Genomic DNA, 23588 nt, shown 5'->3' with positions numbered 1-23588 from the left:
TTGCAGCGTGCCGAATGAGAAAATCTTAGAATCACTAAGGAACTCCTTAAAACAATTGAAATGATTCTATGAGCCTAAAATACAGTTTGGATACCCACGCACAAAATTAAACACTCAGGAAGCGTTAGTTGTTCTGAGCTGGCAAAAGTGGCTGTTTTCGTTTCTGAATAACATTTAAACGCGATTTTTTACATAAACATGATATATACCAAAATTGAAGGAATCTCAAGGGCTATACAGTTTAAAGTTGTAAGGAAAATCGTTAGAGCCGTTTTTGAGAAAATTAAAAAAAGCTAAAAAAAAAGTTTAAACAAATTTTCTTTTGTTCATATCTTTTTAACTATTACATTTACACAAATTGCATATAGAAGGCGTTTATAGCATTTAAAAATACCTTTCAAACGAGATGCAACATAAGTCTGTAGCTTTAGTAGAATAGAAGTTACGGCTTTCCGAATTGTAGCTATTTATAGCTGTTTTCCCGCTAAACTAGCGGGTTTTTCCAAAAGTGGTAGAACAAAAGTTTTTTATATCGATGTGATGAACGTCATATCAAATTTTCAGAACTTTAAAAACATATTTTGGACAAGTGGACAAACTGACAAACAGAATTAAATTTTCATTTTGGGAAGAAGAAGAAAATCTTATTTTGGCTATAACTTTTGAAAATCGCGCGATTTTTTTTTTTTAATTTTTTTGCTTGCGAAAGCCAGCCGCATGTAGGGAGTTGCCAAAGTAATACATACTTTTAGTTCCTGATTGTGGTGACATACAAAAAGCGATCAAAAATTAAAAACTTTTCACTCACTCCCATGCCCACACAAATCTAGGGAAAACTCCATATGGCTTTAGATTTGGCCACTCTTTCTTTTACCGTTTGTCTTTAGTTAACACACACCTGCGCACACAGTAAAACGGAGAAACAGTCAGGTAGTTAAAACTTTTAAATTGAGGGCGGGGATCATTTGTGATTTCTGCCGTCTGGGCACTGCAAATAAAAAGCCAGGGGCGGAAAAGCTAGGAAGCCTGCAAAGTTACAGTCACGGCAGAAGCGCTCTGTCACTGCTCATTTGTTGCTAATAATTATAAAAGTTTTCCTCAATCCCCCCGAGTGACATAAGTACCACAAAAAATATATAAAAAACACTTGCCAGACTATCTGTCTGTGAGCTGATAGAAAAAGGACACAGAAGTTTCCACAATTGTTTAGTTTACAGTCCTTTTTAGCGTTAGCATTTAGCTCAGATTTCGCTGCGAATAGTTGTGCAGTTCGGCCTAAAAGCTATCAGTATTAAATTTTTATTTGCCTACTTCATAACAATAGTATAAGATGTGTCTCCCCTTTTTATATAAGTCATTTAGGACTTTGGAGACTTGGAGCTCAGCCAGAATCCTTGGATAGCAAACAAGTCGAACAATGCGAGCGCCAAATTGCCTTAAAAGCCTTTTCAAGTCAAAAGTTTTGCCTGTTTGCGCATAATTATTTAGCCATGACATAAACAAAAAATCACAAAAACCCATTCAGTTGATATGAAAATAGTTTCTAAATATCCGAAATAAAGTTTTAAAAGACTACGATTTTATTCTTCCTTTTTTATACCCCGATACACGTAGATAAAAGGGCATATTGTGTTCGTGCAAAAATATGTAACACTTACCTAAATAAATTTATGCATGCATGCTTTGAACTATCAAACTTTGTCAAAGTTCAAGTTTTTGATAAACAAAATCCGTTACAGAACTATAAAAAATAAAACATGCCCTAAACCAAACAAAAAACTTATTTTTCTTATTAGGAAGCTCAACTTTTCCAAGGTCGCCTTCGTGAAGAATTTTGAGAATTTTATATTGTTATTCAAAACTTTTTATTCAGTAACGAATAACTATCCAGGCATTAAAATCAATAGCATGTCAGTTATCGAATTTTTATTTACAAATGATTTCCTGCCCACTGTAGTGTTTTAGGTCGAAGGAACATCCCCTTCAGCTTGGTCCAAACTTGGCAGATTGCCATCATCATCACCGAACATCAGCCTCTCAATAAGCTCCATTTGCGTCTGCAGAATTGCGCCCAAAGCTAAGGTTCGCTCGATACGCTCCCTATATCGCAATTGGATCAGTTTCTCGTCCCTCCACTCAGGCTGGAACATTTCCCGCCTTTTCTGAGCCTTTTTATCGATACGGTCTTTATACTTCAATTTCCGCTCGATATTTTCGGCCACTGTACGATTTTTGCGCTTGTACCGTTTCTTGAGGTTGGCCAACTCCGTAATAAAATTGAAAAAATCGGCATATTCCACGCGAAGAAATTCCCAAAACGATATGCGATGCATTGCATTTTTATCCCTTTTTGCTTTGGCCTTTGCCATTTGATTCCTCATCATAGATACAATTAAATTAATTAGCAAGTACTTGACCACAAAGCCCATTATAACATATAAAACAATGCCTAAAGACTCTCCTCCGGAAAATAGATCCAGCGGGGTGATTACATTAGTATAGCCAAAGGCAAACGAGGTGACTGTTACTATGCCATTGGGCAAGTCCATAAAGATTTTGGTATTATTACCATTAATAGTGACGGTGGAAATGGCAATTGCGACAATAAATATTATGGTTATTACCATCGTCCAAACGAGCGCTTTCCAAGCCATCGAAAGTGTTTTGGTGAAAAGCTGAAAAGTGCCGGAGAACTGCAATACCTTCCAAAGTCGCATTGTGACCAAGGCTATGGTAAAACCCTGCAACACGTCACAAAAATACGTAAGTCGCGCAGGCTCGCGAAAATCTATAAACTGCACGATTACTGAGATTTCAATGTGTTTAATCATTGATTGGACCAAAGTATCCCGGATCGATAGAATTACTACAGTTATCAGGCTGAATGCCACGATCAGTGCATCCACCTGGATCCACAAGGTCATTAAGAGACGGGGCTCATACCAGATCTTGACGAAGAATGCCTTGGCGAACTTCAGCCACAAAATAACGGCGACGAATAACACCAGCATTCCAAAGGGCGAAATCCCTTTTATTTGATCCACGAAAACATGACTATCGACATCTACGTGGGCGTGGACATTTCCAAAGGGAAATTGCTCTATCCACAATGTGCATACGGTAAAGGTGTTAGCATCCGCATTGTACAAAGTAAAGTCCATAAAAAGAGCGCTAGTATTATAATCCAACCATAGTTTCTCCATCAAATAATCAAGTATTATCAGGCTTTTGTTACGGGTATCCGAGAGCAGGACTTCGTATCCAGCCATTTCCGGATAACTAATAAAATGTCCATGATGATTGATGCCCATGATAAGGTGGTTCCGAAAGTCGGAAATCATCCCTAGCCATGGCTTATAGATCGGCCAATATTTGTCCGTGTAAGGAACCCTTTCATATGGCAATGACCAGCCTTCTGAAAAGTCCCTGCTGGTAAAAACAGGTTCGTTTAGTCCATTGATTCTCTTTTCCGTCCTGAGCTGCCTTAGTCTCACCACGCCCAGCAATCTGACGTGCTCCATATGAACCCAAGGAGCTCCGAGACCTGTGTTGTCCCGATCCGTAAAAGCTAATATCAGCGAAAACTCCAGAAAAGTATATACATCCAGCAGGGTCGCCAAATGTGATAGCCCGAGCGTATTCTTGTGGCCAAACATAAAAATATCCTTTGTGGCTTGGGTGTTATGGTGATGCAACTCATCAAACATTAGTAAAGACATGACAAAAAAGATCAGAAATAGCTTGCCAGTTAAAAAAAGTTCTTCTTTTATCAGTCGGTACTCCAGGTTGAGCCTCTCATTTCGATGGCTTTCCGTAATCATTAGCTCACTGCGTAGCGACCGAAGTCTAAGTCTTAGCTTGTCCATAAAAGTCTCAACCTTGGGATTTTCGTCGGGCGTAACAGAAGGTTGATGAGCTGGCCAACAAGCGGCATCGATGGACCATATCGTGAACCTGATAGGCGTAATAACTAGAATCTGAATTAACGTCACCGCTAAAAATGCCACCAGGATCATATTGAACTTGGCGTCGTCATGATTAAAGCCAGAGAAATTCCAGATGCAAAAGCCACATATGGCTATTATTACCAGCGTCATATAAACGATGATGTTACCATCCTTCTTCACCATTGCTTACGTATTTTTATAGGCTACTGCTTAATCTCCTACTTTCCTGAATAGTTTTCTTTTTAAAAGTAATAATGTGACAACGTTCAATGAGATATAAAATTCATAGCTAACTCTGGTGTTCCTTTTGTTTTGGTGGCAACAGGGACCCTAACTGTTATGAGTTTTATGTTAAAAATCACATTTTAACAGTTATTTTCAGATTCGTAAAATGAAACTCAAAGAATAACTGTTATTTTATGAGTTTTATAAAAAAGTTGACAAATAACCGTTATTCGTCGTGATCAAAAATAAAACTCAAAGTGGATTTATGGCGATTTTGTGGGTAAAACAAATTTTAAAAAAATATAGTTATACAATATTCACGGTTGGCTTTTTTTTAAAGATTTTATAAAACTCGGTTAGCATGTTTTTTTAATTATTTAATTTTTTTAAATGTCAAGGGAATAACTGTTATACATAAAAATCAACAAATAACAGTTATTTTTGACTTTTATAATAAAAATTAAATAAATAAAAATCATTACGAATTTGTAAACTACAATGGTTAACAAAAATGATGGTGTATTTAAAAAAATGTTTCGACTCTTCTAAGTGCATGTTTTTTTTGGTAAGAAAAATTTACAATAACAGTTATTTTCGGTCCCTGAGTGGCACCTCTACGAAAATTACACTAGCTTACAAAATAATATTCTTGGAGTGCTTCACAGCAATTGTTTGCAAATTCTGTTAGTGCTGGAGCCCTAGATCACGAAAATACCACTAATTTTTTTTTTGATGGCAACTCAACTCGGATTTTGCATATTTGCTTATTTTTATACCCTTGCAGATGGTATTATGATTTCAGTCAGAAGTTTGCAACGCAGTGAAGTATATAAAGTATATATATTCTTGATCAGCATGACTAGACGAGTCGATCTAGCCATGTCCGTCTGTCCGTCTGTCCGTCCGTCTGTCCGTCTCTCAGTTTTCAAGCTATCGGGATAAAACTTTCCCAAAAGTCTTCTTTCTATTGCAGGTACACCGAGAAAAAAAACCGTTCTCATCGATGTTGATTTTAGTATTTTCGATCACAAAACCTAGCCGAGATCGAAAATACTAAAATCAACATCGACGTCATCTCGGTTTTGAGAATGGTTTTTAAGTATGTGTGCTATCGATATCGAGATGACGTCTTCTCGGTTTCAACATCGAATCGATGTCGATTTTAAGATACAAATTGAATAAGAAGAAGAAAAAAAAAATAATTGAGGAATCGGGAATTTTGCCTCTTGCACCCCCTCCTGTTCGCGTCGGTGTTGTTGTTGGTTCCCCCCGTTTCTCAACTTATTTTTCTTTCCTTTATTTAAACACATGGATGACGTCACACTATGTTCGTATATAAGATCACATTTAGTTTCAAATTTTAATTGAAACAATAACTAAAATTATTATATAATTAACAAATGATAAATATAAAATTCAAATAACTTACTATCTTTTTGTTCTCTTGGGTTCTTGGTTTTTACTCTTATTAAGCCATTTATGTGTGTTAGATTAACAAAATCCTAATTTGTATTAAATATAAATATTAATGAGTAAAAAAAACGCAAATAATTTCCGCCTCGACGCGGGACTGAACACACACTTCCGACTATACGCTTACAAAACATATAATCCGCACGCTTTAGTCCCCTAGGCTACCGATATCAATAAGCATGACTGCCCGATAGGTACAAGAGAGGAATTCGGCCTCTCCGCCCTTTTCCTCTCATTTTTTCGATGACTTTTCCTCACGTCCACAACATAAAAACTGAGATTGACTTTGACTGGGAATACTAGAATCAACACTGCTTTCATCTTGATATCAAGAAGAAAAAAGTGAGAATACGAATACTAAAATCAAGATCGGTCGATGTTGATTTTTTTCGTTCTCAATTTTTCTGGGTGTAGTATATAAGTCGGAACGAGCCGGATCGGACAACTATATCATATAGCTCTTATAGGAACAATCGGGAAAAAAAATGTAAAACAAGAAAGGAAGCTACCTTCGGCCAGCCGAAGCTTATATACCCTTGTAGATAAAGTAATGCTTTCTCGGTGCAGTTCCAGGAATTCCAATTTTGTTTTTAAGTAGTCAAGAATCAAAACGCCTACTTCCTACAAAGTTACAATGAATTTTCTTGTATTTGTTTGAATTTTCCTATGGGAGCCTTAAGATATAGTGGTCCGATCCGGCTCGCTCCGACATATGTACTACCTGCAATAGAAAGAAGACTTTCGGGAAAGTTTCATCGCGATAGCTTTAAAACTGAGAGACTAGTTCGCATAGAAACGGACAGACGGACAGACGGACAGACGGACATGGCTAGATAGACTCGGCTATTGGTGCTGATCAAGAATATATATACTTTATGTGGTCGGAAACGTCTCCTTCACTGCGTTGCAAACATCTGACTGAAATTATAATACCCTCTACAAGGGTATAAAAATTATAGCTTGGGTGTTTTTGAGCCTATAACATCCTACTTTTGGAAATGTTATTTTTTATCTAATTCAGAATTTCGAATAAAATTTTTTCAATATCGGACGACTATATCATATAGCTGCCATAGAAACGATCGGAAAATTAATGGTTGGTTGGTTGGTTGGTTTTTGTTGTATTCTCTTCTACTCTAGGATATAACTCTTTTCAAATATTTTCGAATTTCGATTTTAATTTTATCAAAATCGAACTACTATATCATATAGCTGCCATTGAATCGAACGCAAAATTAATGAGAAATAATAGGAAAATTAACATTTTTGCGATTTGTAAATTAATAGGAATTATCTGCAAGGGTATATAAGCTTCGGCTGGCCGAAGCTAGCTTCCTTTCTTGTTATAGGAAAAAGATAGATCAATTCCGAAAACACCAAAGTTCGTTTCAATAAAAATATAGTTTAAAATTAATTTCATATTTTATTTTTTTGCATATTTGCATAAAATGCATTTGCATAAAATATGCAAAATATATGCAAAATATATGCAGAATATGCAAAATATTATATGTCCGTCTGTCCGTCCGTCTGTTTCTACGCAAACTAGTCTCTCAGTTTTTAAGCTATCGGAATGAAACTTTCCCAAAAGTCTTCTTTCTATTGCAGGTAGTATATAAGTCAGAACCGACCGGATCGGACAACTTTATCTTATAGCTATCATAGGAAGGAAACGTTAAAAAATTCTGGCTTCGGTGTTTTTTTAAATAAAACCTTCTACTCTTTGTAATGTTATTTTTTAAATATATCCGAATTTCGGTAAAAAGTATTTAAAAAATCGGACGACTATATCATATAGCTGCCATAGAAACGGTCGGAAAATTAATGAGAAAGTAATAGGAAGTAAAATTTAGCTTTTTTGGTTTTTATTGTATTCTCTTCTACTTTAGGACATGACTCTTTTTAAATATTTCCGAGTTTCAATTTTAATTTTATCAAAATCGGACGACTATATCATATAGCTGCCATAGGAACGATCGAAAAATTAATGGGAAATTAATTGGAAACATATTTTCTTATACAATAGGATATGATTTTTTCTAATATTTCCGAGTTTTAATTTTGTAATTTAATAGGAACGATCTGCTAGGGTATATAAGCAAGACGGCATGACACAACCAATGCATATTTTTTGCACGGAAGGCCAAGATAATAAAGCTATAATATTAAATGTGTTTTAACAGTTCAAAAGCTACATTTAGTTCTCGACGAAATTTTTTCTGTATGCCACAATTCAAAAGGAATAAGATACACGATTTGTTATATAATACACAGTGCTATAATGTGCATTTCTGCGTTAGTGATTCTTAGCTTCGCGCCTAATTTCGGAAGAAAAATAATTATTTCTAAAAAAGTACTGTCTGGGGAAATTTCGCACCTATTTTAAATACATATTTTTTTATTTGACGAGCTGGCTAACGAACAGACTACCGGCAGCAGCAACAAATATAGGACGTCAACAAAAATGGTACGCTTGATCAGTGTAGCATACTTACAGGCGTAAAGTTCCCAACATTTTTCAGGTGACGAAATTGCCCCTGTGGTGTGGCGATTTTACCCCCCTATGTGGCGAGATTGCCCCAGTATATTGGTTTTACTTTTTAATTTTTTATAAATCACCAAGGTAATTGAAAAATAGGGAAATGTCACATTTTAAAGCTTGGTGCTAACCGCATTTAACAATAAAAATAGAAATATGATAACGTGTCTCAAGATGGACAAAAAATAGCTTTGAAAAAATGCTGACGAAATTACCCCACTCTCCCCTACACGTAAAGAAAGTTTCAGGCAAATCAAAAATGTAAAATTTGTTTGTTTTTGGCCAAATCCGTTCGGTTTGTAAAAAAACCGCCCATATGCGTGTCTTATAAAATTATTATGAAGGTAAAGTTCTGCACGTAAATTCCTAAGAAATAGCGGTCCATCGAGGGTAATTTTTTTGCGATTTTTTAGGGCACAGGCCCCTCTTCTAGACTATTACCGGAATGGTACTGCTTTTAAAATCGCATACCGGCCATTACAAAAAAGGAAAGATTCTGAAATGGCTTTGCTAATTGTACTCGTTTAAATGCATCACTAAAGGCGTTTAATGAAAAAAAAAGGGGAATTCTTCAGAGGATGATTGCCGAGCCTATTTGTACTTATATAACAGCTACTACCACTACAGTCGGAAAAAAAAAAATTGGACGAAAAAAACAATTTTTTTATATAATTTTTGAAAAAGTACCCTCTCATTGAAAATCTGTATCTCCGGCTGTAGTCATCCGATTCACTTCGTGTCTTTTGCATTAATTCCTCTAAAACCTCATCCTTAAAAAAAAAATAAAAAAATAAAATAAAAACAAATTAGGGTTTAAAAAAATTTGTTTAATATTATTCCCACCAAAAAACAAACTCTTTTGAAATCACTGTGGGCGCCAGTCCTTGTAGTGACGAAGCGCACAAGGAGAGTGTGCGAAGGCGACTACTAATATATAGCCGCAAAATTGAAAATCTGCTGTGATAGTCCGATCGTAATGAGTAATACACCAAAATAAAGGTATTGCTAAAGCTTAAAGGATTGCATACCAAGACCTCCCCCAATTGGTTTGGGAGAGAGAGAGCGGTGAAAGTGTAAAAGTGAAAATTTAGAAATTTGGATCTGTTGGGGCCGGTGGGGCCCCTCGCACTACGTTAGTTGTATTCCTACTGAAAATGCGCTTAATTTGAGTTAGACCGAAAACAAATTTGCGGGGGCCTAGTCAAAATGAAAATTTAATTCTGTTTGTCAGTTTGTCCAAAACATGGTTTTAAAGCAGCGATCGGCAGCGTTTTATTAAGTGAGCATAGGGGTTTGTTCTGCCCAGCCGCTGCTCGCTCACGTACACTGTAGAACAGCGGTCAGTACACACATATCGATCAGCTGCCCAGTGCAAATTACTCACACAAATATAAAACAAAAAGTCAACGTATGTGTGTGCCGACCGCTGTTTTAAAGTCCTGAAAATTTGATATGATGTTCAACAGCTCGATATAAGAAACTTTAGTTCTACCACTTTTGGAAAAACCCGCTAGTTTAGCGGGAAAACAGCTACAAATAGCTAAAATACGGAAGGCCGTAACTTCTAAACTACTGAAGCTACAGACTTGTGCTGTATCTCGTTTGAAAGGTATTTAAAATAAAATAGATATGCACAAAACAAATTTTTTTTAAACTTTTTTTTTACCTTTTTATTATTTTTTATCAAAAACGGCTCTAACGATTTCCTTTAAAACTTCAAACTGTATAGCCCCTGAGATTCCTTAGATTTTAGTATATATCGTGTTGCTGTAAAAAATCACGTTAAAACGTTATTCAGAAAGGAAAATAGCCACTTTTGCCAGCTCAAAAGAACTTGAATTTAGTATGTGCGTATCCAAACTGTATTTTAGGGTCATGGAATCAATTAATTTGCATTTAATAGTTCCATATAGGGATCTTTTGTTTTACGACTTTTGGAAAAACAAGTAGCGGGTTTTTTAGCGGGAAAAGGCTAAAAATAGCTAAATTTCGTTAGTTTGTAAGTTCTACAATACTAAAGCTACAGACATGTGCTATCCCTCGTTTAAAAGGTATTTTCAAATACTTCAACGCCTTTTTAACATTATTTGTTTAAATACAATAGATTTAAAACGAGTTCCTCGACTATTAAATACCCGTTACTCAGCTTAACAACTTTAATATAAATATGCCTTATTGTATGTTTTTCGCGCGCCCCATTTCAATTAATTTACAGGGGGATTCCCTAAACTGTTGAATTGCTGAATTGTTGAATTTTGGTCAGCTGTTAATCAGCTGTTCCATACAAAGTCAACTTTCAGAAATTTCAGCAATTCATCAGCCTCGGGGCTGCTGAAAATTTTGTTGAATTGCTGAAAAGCCAGAGTTGTCACCTTTTTTTTAAAGTTGTGGCAACTCTTTAACATTTTAGTATCACCAGTACGCATTACACTAGTTTACAAAATAATATTCTTGGTGTGCTCCCCAGTAATTGATGGCAAATTCTGTTAGTGCACTGGTAAAAAAAAAATGGTAAATGTCACTATTTTACCATTGTTTCAATTATTTTTCCCAGCGAAATAGATCCTAACATGAAAATAGTAAAATCGTATATGGCGCATAGTTAATAATGTTTTAAATATTTTTATAGTAAATTCAAAGATTTTTGTATTTGATTTGACTCTTTTTTTCACCCAGAATCTTGGAATTATAATTTACAAATTTGTTTTTTTTTTCGCATGAGCGCCTAAAATATTAATTTTGAGAATGGAGTTATTTATTGTCATTACAATCAAAAATATTATTGTGAACTTAAAAGAGCATTCTGCCTCGATAGGAAATAATATGGGCATGGCTCAGGGGTCAAAGGCTAGGTTCTGATACTATTTTGTGCTCGGGAGTACCAGGTTCAAGTCCCGCTGACACCACAACTTATTTTTTTTTTTAGTAATTAGTAATCTTTAAACTTTTTTAATACAATATTGCTATAAGAAATGTTAAGGAAATGTTAAATATGCTTCTTAAAAACTTTTTACTCACTCTGCCTGAGACGAGATGCCTTACCCATTGATCCATCGCACCATGTTACGCGCGAGTGGATAAGTTCAATTTAAATGTAAAGTTAATGTATGTATAACTTTTTAAAACTAAAAATGTTACTTTTCACTTATACAATTTATGGAAATTTAATTTAATATTATTTGAATCTTGACTTTCAAAATAATTGTGTAAAATAAACTTTTTATTCAAAATAAATCGTTTATATTCCGGATAAGCTGCAAAAGTATTTAATCGGATCATAAAAATGCATTGATTATACTATTTATATAACTAACTATTTATAATTATAAAAACTACTATTGCGACTTTGGGTTTCAACATCAGTATTATCGTTTCAAATATAATTCCCTTCGATTTAATTATTTTTATATTTGAACGAAGGTTTAAATATGCTTTTTATTAAAATCAATGATTTATTTATTTGATTTAACTATGAAAAGTAGTAAATGAAATCAACTAAAACAAGAAAGGAAGCTAGCTTCGGCCAGCCGAAGCTTATATACCCTTGCGGATCATTCCTATTAATTAACAAATCGCAAAAATGTTCTATTTTCTAATATTTCTCATTAATTTTTCGATCGTTCCTATGGCAGCTATATGATATAGTCGTCGGATTTTGATCAAATTAAAATTGAAATTCGGAAATATTTAAAAAGAGTCATTTCCTAGAGTAGAAGATAATACAATAAAAACCAAAGAAGCTAGAATTTATTTCCTATTACTTTTCCATTAATTTTCCGATCGTTCCTATGGCAGCTATATGATATAGTCGTCGGATTTTGATCAAATTAAAATTGAAATTGGGAAATATTTAAAAAGAGTCATATCCTAGAGTAGAAGATAATACAATAAAAACCAAAGAAGCTAGAATTTATTTCCAATTACTTTTCCATTAATTTTTCGATCGTTCCTATGGCAGCTATATGAAGTCCGATTTTTTAAATAATTAATTCGAAATTCAGAAATATTTAAAAAATAACATCCCCAAAAGTAGAAGGTAATATTTCAAAAAACACCGACGCTAGAATTTTTTAAAGTTTTTTTTTTCCGATTGTTCCTATGGGAGCTATAAGATATAGTTGTCCGATCCGGTCGGCTCCGACATATATACTACCTGCAATAGAAAGAAGACTTTTGCGAAAGTTTTGTCCCGATAGCTCAAAAGCTGAGAGACTAGTTTGTGAAGAAACAGACAGACGGACAGACGGACAGACGGACAGACGGACAGAAGGACAGACGGACAGACGGACAGACGGACATGGCTAGATCGACTCGTCTTGTGATGCTGATCAAGAATATATATACTTTATGGGGTCGGAAACGTCTCCTTCACTGCGTTGCAAACTTCTGACTGAAATCATAATACCCTCTGCAAGGGTATAAAAATATTTGATTTTACTATGCGTTTTTTTTACTAGTGTGCTGGACCCCTAGATGACAAAAATAGCACTTATTTTTTTTTCGATGGCACAGTTTTTTTTAAAGATTTTTTAAAGTTTGAAATGTTAAATTTCGGACTTTTTTCTGATTTCTTCTTGTATCTCGGCAGATATCCACTCGGTTGGGCCAGTTTTAGTTTTATTTTAAAGTCAATAGATCAGAGCTTAACTTTGCCATACAGATCAATACGATTGGATGAGTAATGGCAGCGCAGAAGCTCGACAAAGATGAAAAATGTGTTTTTTGGTCGTCTGTAAGTCGGCTGTATATATCGTAAAAACTCGAAATAAATCCGTTGAAAAATCATAATGGGTACAAACTTAAAATTTACACCCTACCGAATAAAACAAGCCGGATATGGCCCAAATCCATGGAAAACTGGATTTATGGTGGATTTTTAAAGTTCGGATTTTTCCACTTTTTTCGGTTGACAAAGTCCAAATTTAAGATTTATCATAGGCGGCGACATTGACTTTAAAATAAAACTAAAACTGGCCCAACCGAGTGGATATCTGCCGAGATATAAGAAGAAATTCGAAAAAAGTCCGAAATTTAACATTTCAAACTTTAAAAAATCTTTAAAAAAAAACTGTGCCATCGAAACAAAATTTAGTGCTATTTTCGTGATCTAGGGGTCCAAATCTAACAGAATTTGCCATCAATTGCTGGGGAGCATTTCGGCTGTAAACTAGTGTTATTTATTTTAAAATCAACTTAGAAAGCATATTTGTGGTTCTTTTTACCTTGGTAACACTTTTAGACAGTAACTAGCAATAATAAATCATGCTTTACATGCTTTAAGTTCCGTGAAACTTTTCAACAAATAACAGCTGTTTGAAAATTCAACAGAACCCATTTTGGGTCGTTCCCTTAATTGCTGAGATTTTTTGTTGAATTTTCAACAATTCAGCAATTCAACAGTTTAGGGAATCCCCCCTTAAATTTTGCATTCACATATTCCAAATTAGAGTGACCAGCTTTTTTATACACAAAACTGTGGGCGACACGGTTTTTTGCGGTTTGTGGGTGCTAGAGGGGGCGTGGCACCTTGATAAAATAAACTTGCGCTGCGTAGGAGGCCCAAGAATATGTGTGGAAAATCTCAACCCTCTAGCTTTTGTAGTTTCCGAGATCTCAGCGTTTATACGGACGGACAGATGGACATGGCTAGATCGACTCAGCTAGTGATCCTGATCAAGAATATATATACTTTATATGGTCGGAAAAGCCTCCTTTTAGATGTTACATACTTATGCACTAATACAGTATACCCTTTTACTCTAAGAGTAACGGGTATAATTATGATTGACCAATTTAAATTTAAATTTAATTTTGCTCCTAAGAGAGCAAAAGTAAACAAACAAAAACTTCTGATATCAAATAAAACAAGAGAGAACGCTATAGTCGGGTTGGTGTCCCGACTATCTAATACCCGTCACTCAGCTAAAGGGAGTTCGAGGGAGATGGATATATAACATTTTTTTGATTGCGCATAACTTTTTAATGAATGGTCCGATTACTACATTTCGATAGGTATAAATATACACAACAAAATTGCATTTATACTTCCCGGAAAAGATGTGGGCACCAGACACATTTTTAAAATTTTTAGTGGGCGATTGTGGCCGTTACAGGGGGCGTGGCGCTCGGCTGAAATAAACTTGCGCTGCGTAGGAGGCCCAAGAATATGTGTGGAAAATATTAACCTTCTACCTTTTGTAGTTTCCGAGATCTCAGCGTTCTTACGGACAGACAGACAGACAGACATGGCTAGATCGACTCGGTTAGTGACCCTGATCAAGAATATATATACTTTATAGGGTCGGAAACGCTTCCTTCTCCCTGTTACATACTTTTGCACGAATACAATATACCCTTTTACTCTACGAGTAACGGGTATAAATATTTTCTTCTACAATGCTTTTTTGACCCAAAGATACCATATGTCCTTAATTTTACCGTGTAAAAGAGCCCGTCAAAATTGGATGGCGGACTAACTGGGAAATTTTCGGAACGGCAAAACCTTACGGACCATCCGTTCAACGGATGGTAGATGGTGGATGGAGCTCTGTGGAAAGACCCTATAACTGGGAAAATTTCGGAACGGCAAAACTTTACGGACCATACGTTCAACGGATGGTGGAGGGCTCTCCGTGGGAAGACCCTATTAAATTCTTTGCATTACTCACTTAGCCCTTAAGAGTTCATTAGCCCGGCCTCGAATACCTTAGCGACCTTGACATAATTACATACTTTCGTGCACAACAACTTCAAAACAAACCATTTTTAACCACACTTAAAAATCGAGCATCCAGCAACGGCTGCCGATGGCCAATAACTTGTCCATTGGCTACGTGATATGCATCCGCAAAATTTCAGGTGGAGTACACATGGACAGTCATTACTGTTGTCTACGGCCACGATCTGCTGACAGTAGCTAATTCAATTAAAATTGTCCGGTATCTTCACAGTTGCTCCAATACCCATTAAAACTCTCGTTATTCTTTGTGTTTTCGATTAATTTGTATATATTTGTAGATCAATCAACATTCAGCTTACAGAAGAACTGGGGCGACAGCTGGAGAAGTGTAAGCGAGAGGGGACGAGTAGGCGAAAGGAGCAGCTGCGTACTTGGCGACCACTGGAGCAGCCACGGGGGCAATCACGGGGGCAGCAGCGATTCCATTGTAGTTCCTGGCGATCACCTGGCTACTGGTGGCGGTCACGACTGGAGCAGGAGCAGCCACCACTGCAGCAGGAGCAGAGTAAGCCAGAGGAGCAGTATAGGCCAAGGGAGAAGTGTAGGCCAGAGGAGCACCCAGGAGTCCTGGTTTGGCAGCAGCACAGGCAACGAGGGCGAGGACAACAACGGCCTACGTATAAATTAACTTAATTAATATAATCCTCCAATGTTCCTTTTTATAAGAACTTACGTATTTGAACATGGTGGCTATATTACTTGATTTGCTTCTTCGAAGGGCTAGAAACTGATTGATGTCCAACTGATCTTGGTGTAGCACATTTATACCCAAAACTTTACTCTGACTCATGTACGCACTCAGTTCATTTAAATGCTGTGACAGTCTCGCGTTACCATTTGCACTTTACCATACTTTATGTGATTTCCCACTGCTGAATGTGGAATATCTGTTGGTGGCCAATGAATTCGGTGCTCTGAGGTCACAGACGCAGTATAAATAACGAAAGGAAAAGTGTTGAACGACATCACACAAGTTCAAGTTTTCGAACCGAAAGCACCAAAGCAAATAAACCTTCAAAATGTTCAAATCCGTAAGTTTAAGGATTTGATATTTTGTATAGTTTTATAAATGTTTGTTATCCACAGGCTGTTGTCCTCCTCGCCCTCGTTGCCTGTGCTGCTGCCAAACCAGGACTCCTGGGTGCTCCTCTGGCCTACACTTCTCCCTTGGCCTATACTGCTCCTCTGGCTTACTCTGCTCCCGCTGCAGTGGTGGCGGCTCCTGCTCCAGTCGTGACCGCCACCAGTAGCCAGGTGATCGCCAGGAACTACAATGGAATCGCTGCTGCCCCCGTGATTGCCCCCGTGGCTGCTCCAGTGGTCGCCAAGTACGCAGCTGCTCCTTTCGCCTACTCGTCCCCTCTCGCTTACACTTCTCCAGCTGTCGCCCCAGTTCTTCTGTAAGCTGAATGTTGATTGATCTACAAATATATACAAATTAATCGAAAACACAAAGAATAACGAGAGTTTTAATGGGTATTGGAGCAACTGTGAAGATACCGGACAATTTTAATTGAATTAGCTACTGTCAGCAGATCGTGGCCGTAGACAACAGTAATGACTGTCCATGTGTACTCCACCTGAAATTTTGCGGATGCACATCACGTAGCCAATGGACAAGTTATTGGCCATCGGCAGCCGTTGCTGGATGCGCGATTTTTAAGTGCGGCCAAAATGGTTTGTTTTGAAGTTGTTGTGCACGAAAGTATGTAATTATGTCAAGGTCGCTAAGGTATTCGAGGCCGGGCTAATGAACTCTTTAGGGCTAAGTGAGTAATGCAATGAATTTTATAGGGTCTTCCCACGAAGAGCCCTCCACTATCCGTTGAACGAATGGTACTCAAAGTTTTGCCGTTCCGAAATTTTCCCTGTTAGTCCGCTATCCAATTTTGACAGGCTCTTTAATGCGATAGTTAGCCGATGTTTTTTCGGTGCAACTTGGAATTCTTCCTTTCCTTCTTTTGATTGCGCATAATGAATGGTCCGATTTGAAAAATGTCTTCTGCATTTCCATAGGTATTAATTTACACAACAAAATTGCATTTATACTTCTCGGAAATCTTTTCGGAAGGTGATTCTAAACAAAAATAAACAAACTTTTTAAAAACAAGAAAGGAAGCTAGCTTCGGCCAGCCGAAGCTTATATACCCTTGCAGATCATTCCTATTAATTAACAAATAGCAAAAATGTTCCATTTTCTAATATTTCTCATTAATTTTCCGATCGGTCCTATGGCAGCTATATGATATAGTCGTCCGATTTTGATCAAATTAAAATTTAAATTCGGAAATATTTAAAAAGAGTCATATCCTAGAGTAGAAGATAATACAATAAAAACCAAAGAAGCTAGAATTTATTTCCTATTACTTTTCCATTAATTTTCCGATCGTTCCTATTAATTCGAAATTCAGAAATATTTAAAATATAACATCCCCAAAGGTAAAAGGTAATATTTCAAAAAACACCGAAGCTAGAAAAGTTTTTTTTTCCGATCCTTCCTATGGGAGCTATAAGATATAGTTGTCCGATCCGGTCGGCTCCGACATATATACTACCTGCAATAGAAAGAAGACTTTTGCGAAAGTTTCGTCCCGATAGCTCAAAAACTGAGAGACTAGTTTGCGTAGAAACAGACAGACGGACAGACGGACGGACAGACGGACATGGCTAGATCGACTCGTCTTGTGATGCTGATCAAGAATATCAGATCACCCTTTCGAAGTCGGACGTGTTTTTCAATCGCTCCCACATATTTCTGCCCCGCGTTGTAAATATTGTGACTATTTAGCTACTGTTCGGTTTTATAAGTTATACTTAACAACGCCGTTCTATTCCGATAGCCGTAGTTGCATAAGACAGTTTTATTGTCGAGTTGTTTTAACATATTCAATTCGACGAAAAGCGCAAGCAAAGACATCGCCAAACAATTTGCCTAGTTTGTTGTTGTTTGGCCCTGTTTGCCGTTCTCTGCCGCAGTCTACCGCTCTCTGTTACATCGCTCATCTACTTGTCGCAAAGTAACGGAACTTCTGGCGCTCGCACTCAGTGGACGCTGATTCCACCTACACCTGCTCTCTTTCGTCTCTGCCGTGCTCATCTCTTCGTACTCATCGCCGCTGGATTTGCTGCTTGCTGTGATAACGCTGCTCCTCGCTACTTGCTCTCTTATCTATCGCTCTTAGTTCGGTCTGTACTCTGCGCACACAGTGGTTTAACTAGCTGCCAAAATGAGTTTGAGATGCTCTGCTAAGAAATGCGATTTCGGTGGCAACATTGCCTGCGAAACATACCTATTGTGTTGGCTTTGCGACAACTGCTCGCATGTTAAATGTGGTGGTGGTGGCCATAATGGTCGCATAGTCGATCTCTTATCCAAAAAATCTGGATTCACCTGGTCGTGTGAGGCATGCCGAGGAATTGAAATGGAAATGCGCACCTTTATGAGGGAAACACGAAATGGTTTCCAGAGGGTTCGAAAACAGTTCGCTGCCCTCAATAACGAATTCCTTTCAGTGGAGTCGCGGTTTCTTGAGCTGAAACTGCTAAGCGAATCACCAACTGAAACCAACTTGGCGTCTAACACCACTATTGCGCCCGTTGCCATAACTGCCACGCATCAACCTCTACCCGCTGCACCCGGACCTACATATAATCGGATGGATTATACCGAACCTGCCAATGGCTTAACTGAACCTGCTGCTGCCCTTCACGTTGAACCCATCTCAACCGCTGCTCCAATAACAGTAGCTCCTGTTGCTCCTGCTATTGCTAGTCCATCTGCTAGCGTACGGCGCCAAACTGGCGTTGTTTCGGGTTCCGCCCAACTGGATACTCGTAAAGCTGACGCCGCTGCAAGTACTACTGCCCCTGTGGATCCACCTCTCATGGGAGTACCGCCACCCTCACGGTCCTCTGGATCTCGTATAAGGGCTGTCAGCCCTCGCAGAGCCATTTTTGTATCCCGTCTCGTTCCTGATGCTACACCCGATGCCGTTAAAAACTATTTATGCTCTAAACTCGAAGCTACATCCGATAATTTTAGTGTAACTAAATTTAATTTTAACCATGCGCGCAAAATTTCTTCATTTAAAATATTTCTTCCACCTTCTCTATTATCACGAGCTCTTGAACCCACATTATGGCCTGAACACACGATAGTTCATGAATTTTTGCAAAAAGATTCTAACCCGAGTTCCAAAATTACCGATCCAAAAAACTAGATAACATATTCTCCATCCACTATTAAAACGTACGCAGTCTTTTGGGTAAATTGAGTCAAATTCATACTAATAGTGCTGCCTTTGACTTTGATGCCATCGCCTTAACCGAAACCTGGCTTAATTCTTCTGTCTTCGATCATGAGATTTTTATTCATAAGTTCACCACTTATAGAAGGGATCGTCCTTCTTTTGCGGGTGGGGTCCTTATAGCAGTTAAAAACGATTTTTCCTCTGAGTTGTTCCCCTACGCCAACAATGATGAAATTGAATTTATTGCAGTAAAAGTCCGCGTCGGTGCTACTTTTATTTTCCTAACTTGCTCATACATCCCTCCTTGCTCCGATATAAGCGTTTATTCAAGCCACCTTTCTGCCATTCAACTTGTGATGTCAGCCTTAGGCTGCGCTGATAGCCTCATTGTGATGGGTGACTTTAACCTTCCTCTCGTTCCATGGCTTCCTTGCGATGATACAAACTTTTTGTTACCTAACACTACTCATGATTTCATCGAAGGGATAACCGATCTTTCTCTTGGTCAAATTAACTCCGAAAAAAATATCCGCGACAGACTTCTAGACCTGATTTTTGTAAGCGATTCTTCGCTTGCAACTGTGTCGAGAGCTAACCCGATATCCCTTCCTGAAGATCCTTATCACCCAACCCTAGCTATTTCTATTGAGTTTTCCAGCCCAAGTTCAGATCCTTTAACTGCGTGCCCTGCTAAATGTTTCAGAAAAACGGATTTTAACGGTCTTAATTTACACCTGTCGGGGATCGACTGGTCATTTTTATATGCATTCCAGGATATTGATTCTGCCGTTCATGCTTTCTACGCTTCTATTCTCTCGGCCATCGATACTTTTGTTCCCGAAGTTACTAGTACTTCAACCTCCAAGCCTCCGTGGTTTACAAGGAATCTTTCTTATTTAAAAAATAAGAAATCTAGGCTATTTAAAAAATACCAAAAATCTGGATCTTTGGTTGACTTTGCTCAATATTCCTCCACCCGCTCCCAATTCCTAACTACGAATAGTCAATGTTACATGAACTATCTCTCCCAGTGCAAGGAAAACTTCCGCACTGATCCTAAGCAATTTTACTCGTTTGTTAACTCCAAACGTAAATCTATCGCATTTCCTTCGTCCCTCCGTTATCGTAATAGTGCTGAATCTTCTAATCTTGGTATATCAAACTTATTTGCTTCTTTCTTCCAGTCAACTTACTCTACACAACTCTATGTTCCCCGTTGTCCGTATCCTTATAACCTTCCTCATGCGAACAATATTTTTCTTGCATCTTTCACGGAAGGTGATGTTTTTGATGGGTTGTCTTCAATTGACAATTCATATGCAGCAGGTCCCGATATGGTTCCAAGCTGCATCTTGAAAAAATGCGCCCAAAATCTTGCACGCCCTATCACACATTTATTTAATTTATCTCTGAACCAATCCTGCATGCCAGTCATTTGGAATGAATCCTACATTATTCCTCTGCACAAAAAAGGTTCAAGGTCTGACGTTGAAAATTACCGAGGCATTGCAAAGCTTTCGGCTATTCCCAAACTGCTCGAACACCTGATCACGCACCAACTGCAACACCTCTGCAGCAGTCTTATATCTCCATCTCAGCATGGTTTCTTTAAACATCGTTCAACCACGACCAATCTCCTCGAGTTTTCTTCTATTATTAATCGAGGTTTTCAGAGCCGCTTGCAAACCGACGTAATTTTCACCGACTTTAGCAAGGCTTTTGATTCGGTTAACCACTCGATACTTCTGCTTAAGCTTTCGCACTTGGGATTTCCTCCAAATCTTTTAAAATGGATTGCGTCTTACTTGTCAAACCGTATACAACGTGTTTTGTTTAACAATGTGTTTTCAAATGTTGTCAATGTAACTTCTGGTGTTCCACATATAAAAAAAAAATCGAAGAATTTCCTTAAAATCTAGAAAATTCTTTCTTGAATTTTTGCCAAAGGCGACCTCACCTTTGTTTCAAGAAATGGTTTTTTTGAAAGGCACCATTAAAACAAGAAAAAATATTTCTTGTTTTAAGAAATTAAATTTCTTAAAACAAGAAAGGGTTTTTTAGAAAGCCACCATAAAAACAAGAAAAAGTATTTCTTAAAACAAGAAAGGCGATTCTTGTTTCAAAGGTGGTTTGTTTCTTGTTTCAAGAAATTAAATTTCTGAAAACAAGAAAGGGTTTTTTAGAAAGGCACCTTTTAAACAAGAAAAATTCTTTCTTGTTTAAATTTCCTTTCAAGAAATTGTATTTCTTGATTTAAGAAATAATATTTCTTGAAAGGAAGTTTTATATTAACACTGAAACCCTAAAAATAAAATGTAACTTGGTTTTTTCTTTTGCATATTATATTTATTTACATTTAAAACATTTAACACTTAACATTTAAACATTTTTAAATAACACATTTTTGACTCAAGAAAACATTATTATTACCCAAGGTCTGTTGAACTTCATATGACCTAAGGTGATCCATTTTCTTCGCCTTTCCTCATCTATAAAAAAAGAGTTATTGGGATATCAATGATTTGTTTTTAGATAAACAACTTTTTTGAAATAATGTAATGTTAATAATAGCCAAAATACAAACACGTTGGACAGACGACCGAGAGAGAGGAGCAAGACGGGTAGAAAATGAAGGGTTGAAAATCGAATTTCAGAGAGAGAGAGGCACGGGAGACACACGTACATATATGCATATATATTTACATACAGTCCTTTGCGCGAAGGGAGACCGAATGTAAGCAGGGCAGATCGTGTCAGTTTTAAGAAGGTGAAGAGAGAAACGTCGCGACGCGTAGGTCAAGCGAGCGAGAGAGAGGAGCAGAATATGAAAGGGTTGAAAATCGGGTTTCAGATCGGGTGAGCCGCGTACATGCATAGATATTTACATGCATACATAAGTATGTCAAACAAATACAACATATTTTTCTTACCTTAGAAGGTTTTAAAACAAAATTACAGCTTCGACAAACAAATTATTTGGCTGATGCAACTGCAGGTATTTTCACTCTGAAAAATAAATAAAATGCGAGTAATAAGATAAAGTTATTATAGAACTGTACACCCAGAAATTTATGTACAAATGTATGTATGTACGTAGCTCTTACACTCAGAAAAAAAATCGCCCTGAATTTTAGAAAATCGCCATACTTTTTAAGCCAAAGGCAGCTCGCCTTGCCTTTTAGAAAAAATATTTCTAAAAATTAGAAAAAAAATTTCTAAAATTTAGGGTTAGTTTTTGCAATATTGAATAAGAAGAAGAAAAAAAAAATCGGGGAATCGGGAGTTATGCCGATTCCACCCCTCTGTCGGTGTGGGGTGTTGTTGTTGGGGTTCTCGTTTCTCAACTTATTTTTCTCTCCTCTATTTAAACACATGGATGACGTCACGATGCTTGTACACAAACACACTTTTAACCTTAAATTGTAACTGAAATAATAACTGAAATTATTATATTATTTATTAATGATAAACATAAAAATCAAATAACTTACTATCTTGAGAAAAACATTTTGGTCGCTCGCGGGATTCGAACCCCTTACCTCACAGTTTGCAGTCAAACACTCTACTAGCTGCGCCAGGGAAGCATCACGAGAGGCGCTGTACAAAGTACATTCTCATTCTGTTCTCTTCGGTTCTAGGTTTATACTCTTATTTTTCCATTATGTGTGTGTTAGCTTACCTCAATCCTTATTTGTATTAAAGTATACATTTTAATGCGCCAAATAAAAAAAAAAAAAAACGCAAAAAATATCCGCCTCGACGTGGGATCGAACACACGCTTCCGAATATAAGCGTAGAAAACAAATAATCCGCTCGCATTAGACCCCTAGGCTACCGATTGGGCCAATTTCCTAAAATTTAAGGCGATTTTTTCTTAGTTTGAAAAAAAAATTTCTGAATAACAGAAAATTTTTCTAAAAGTGGAGAACAAGAGGAGTTGATCTAATCAGGGTAAGTTTTTCTTATTATTTAGAAAAATATATCTGAAAAATAGAAATATTTTCTGAATTTCAAGGCGATTTTCAAAGTATGGCGATTTTCTAAAATTTAGGGCGATTTTTTTTCTGAGTGTAGCTAAAAAACAATTCACCTAAATTGGTATACGCTTGGTAAAGAGATTTGAAATGTATCCTTTAATTACATACATACAATTGTACGCCCGCTATACAAAAAATTATATACATATTTACATACCTTTGAATATTCGGAAAAAGGCTTCACCTCTTATCCGCTTGAAAATCACGTCCATCACTCACGAATTTTTTTCACAACTGACGCTCGGGGGATCAGAGAAGTCGGTAGCGGGTAGTAGCCGAGTAGGCCCTTCGTCCCACTTCGTTTTTCTTGTCGTTAACATTCGGCAGCCGAAGGAAGTCAATGGCTACTTTCCTATATTCTAGGGTCATTTCATTCAT

The 23588-nt window shown here is 37.2% G+C and overlaps 3 protein-coding genes and 1 long non-coding RNA gene across 4 annotated transcripts; 1 reads left to right on the top strand and 3 right to left on the bottom strand.

Moving 5' to 3' along the window:
- Positions 1-1911: 1911 nt before the first annotated feature.
- Positions 1912-4264, bottom strand: LOC108060976 (polycystin-2-like). The gene has a single exon (XM_017146931.3). It carries the CDS (start codon positions 4128-4130, stop codon positions 1962-1964), a length of 2169 nt encoding a protein of 722 aa, XP_017002420.2. The 5' UTR covers positions 4131-4264; the 3' UTR covers positions 1912-1961.
- A 10946-nt stretch (positions 4265-15210) lies between these two features.
- LOC123002394 (cuticle protein 16.5-like) lies at positions 15211-15755 on the bottom strand. Its single transcript, XM_044392530.2, has 2 exons — positions 15597-15755; positions 15211-15536 (listed from the first exon to the last, which is right to left on the bottom strand). The coding sequence occupies exons 1-2, from the start codon at positions 15711-15713 to the stop codon at positions 15219-15221; spliced, it is 435 nt and encodes a 144-aa protein (XP_044248465.2). The 5' UTR covers positions 15714-15755; the 3' UTR covers positions 15211-15218.
- Positions 15756-15800: 45 nt separating this feature from the next.
- LOC108062305 (cuticle protein 16.5-like) lies at positions 15801-16335 on the top strand. Its single transcript, XM_017148909.3, has 2 exons — positions 15801-15954; positions 16010-16335. Exons 1-2 carry the CDS (start codon positions 15943-15945, stop codon positions 16325-16327), a joined length of 330 nt encoding a protein of 109 aa, XP_017004398.2. The 5' UTR covers positions 15801-15942; the 3' UTR covers positions 16328-16335.
- A 5162-nt stretch (positions 16336-21497) lies between these two features.
- Positions 21498-23437, bottom strand: LOC138913097 (uncharacterized). The gene is made up of 3 exons (XR_011418683.1): positions 23368-23437; positions 22104-22179; positions 21498-21662 (listed from the first exon to the last, which is right to left on the bottom strand). It is a non-coding gene; the product is annotated as an uncharacterized lncRNA (long non-coding RNA).
- Positions 23438-23588: the final 151 nt, after the last annotated feature.

This window comes from Drosophila takahashii, chromosome 3L (genome assembly GCF_030179915.1).
Source record: "Drosophila takahashii strain IR98-3 E-12201 chromosome 3L, DtakHiC1v2, whole genome shotgun sequence".
Taxonomy (NCBI): Eukaryota; Metazoa; Arthropoda; class Insecta; order Diptera; family Drosophilidae; genus Drosophila; species Drosophila takahashii.
Note: the sequence above shows the minus strand (reverse complement) of the source record. Positions and strands in the feature narration are given on the sequence as shown.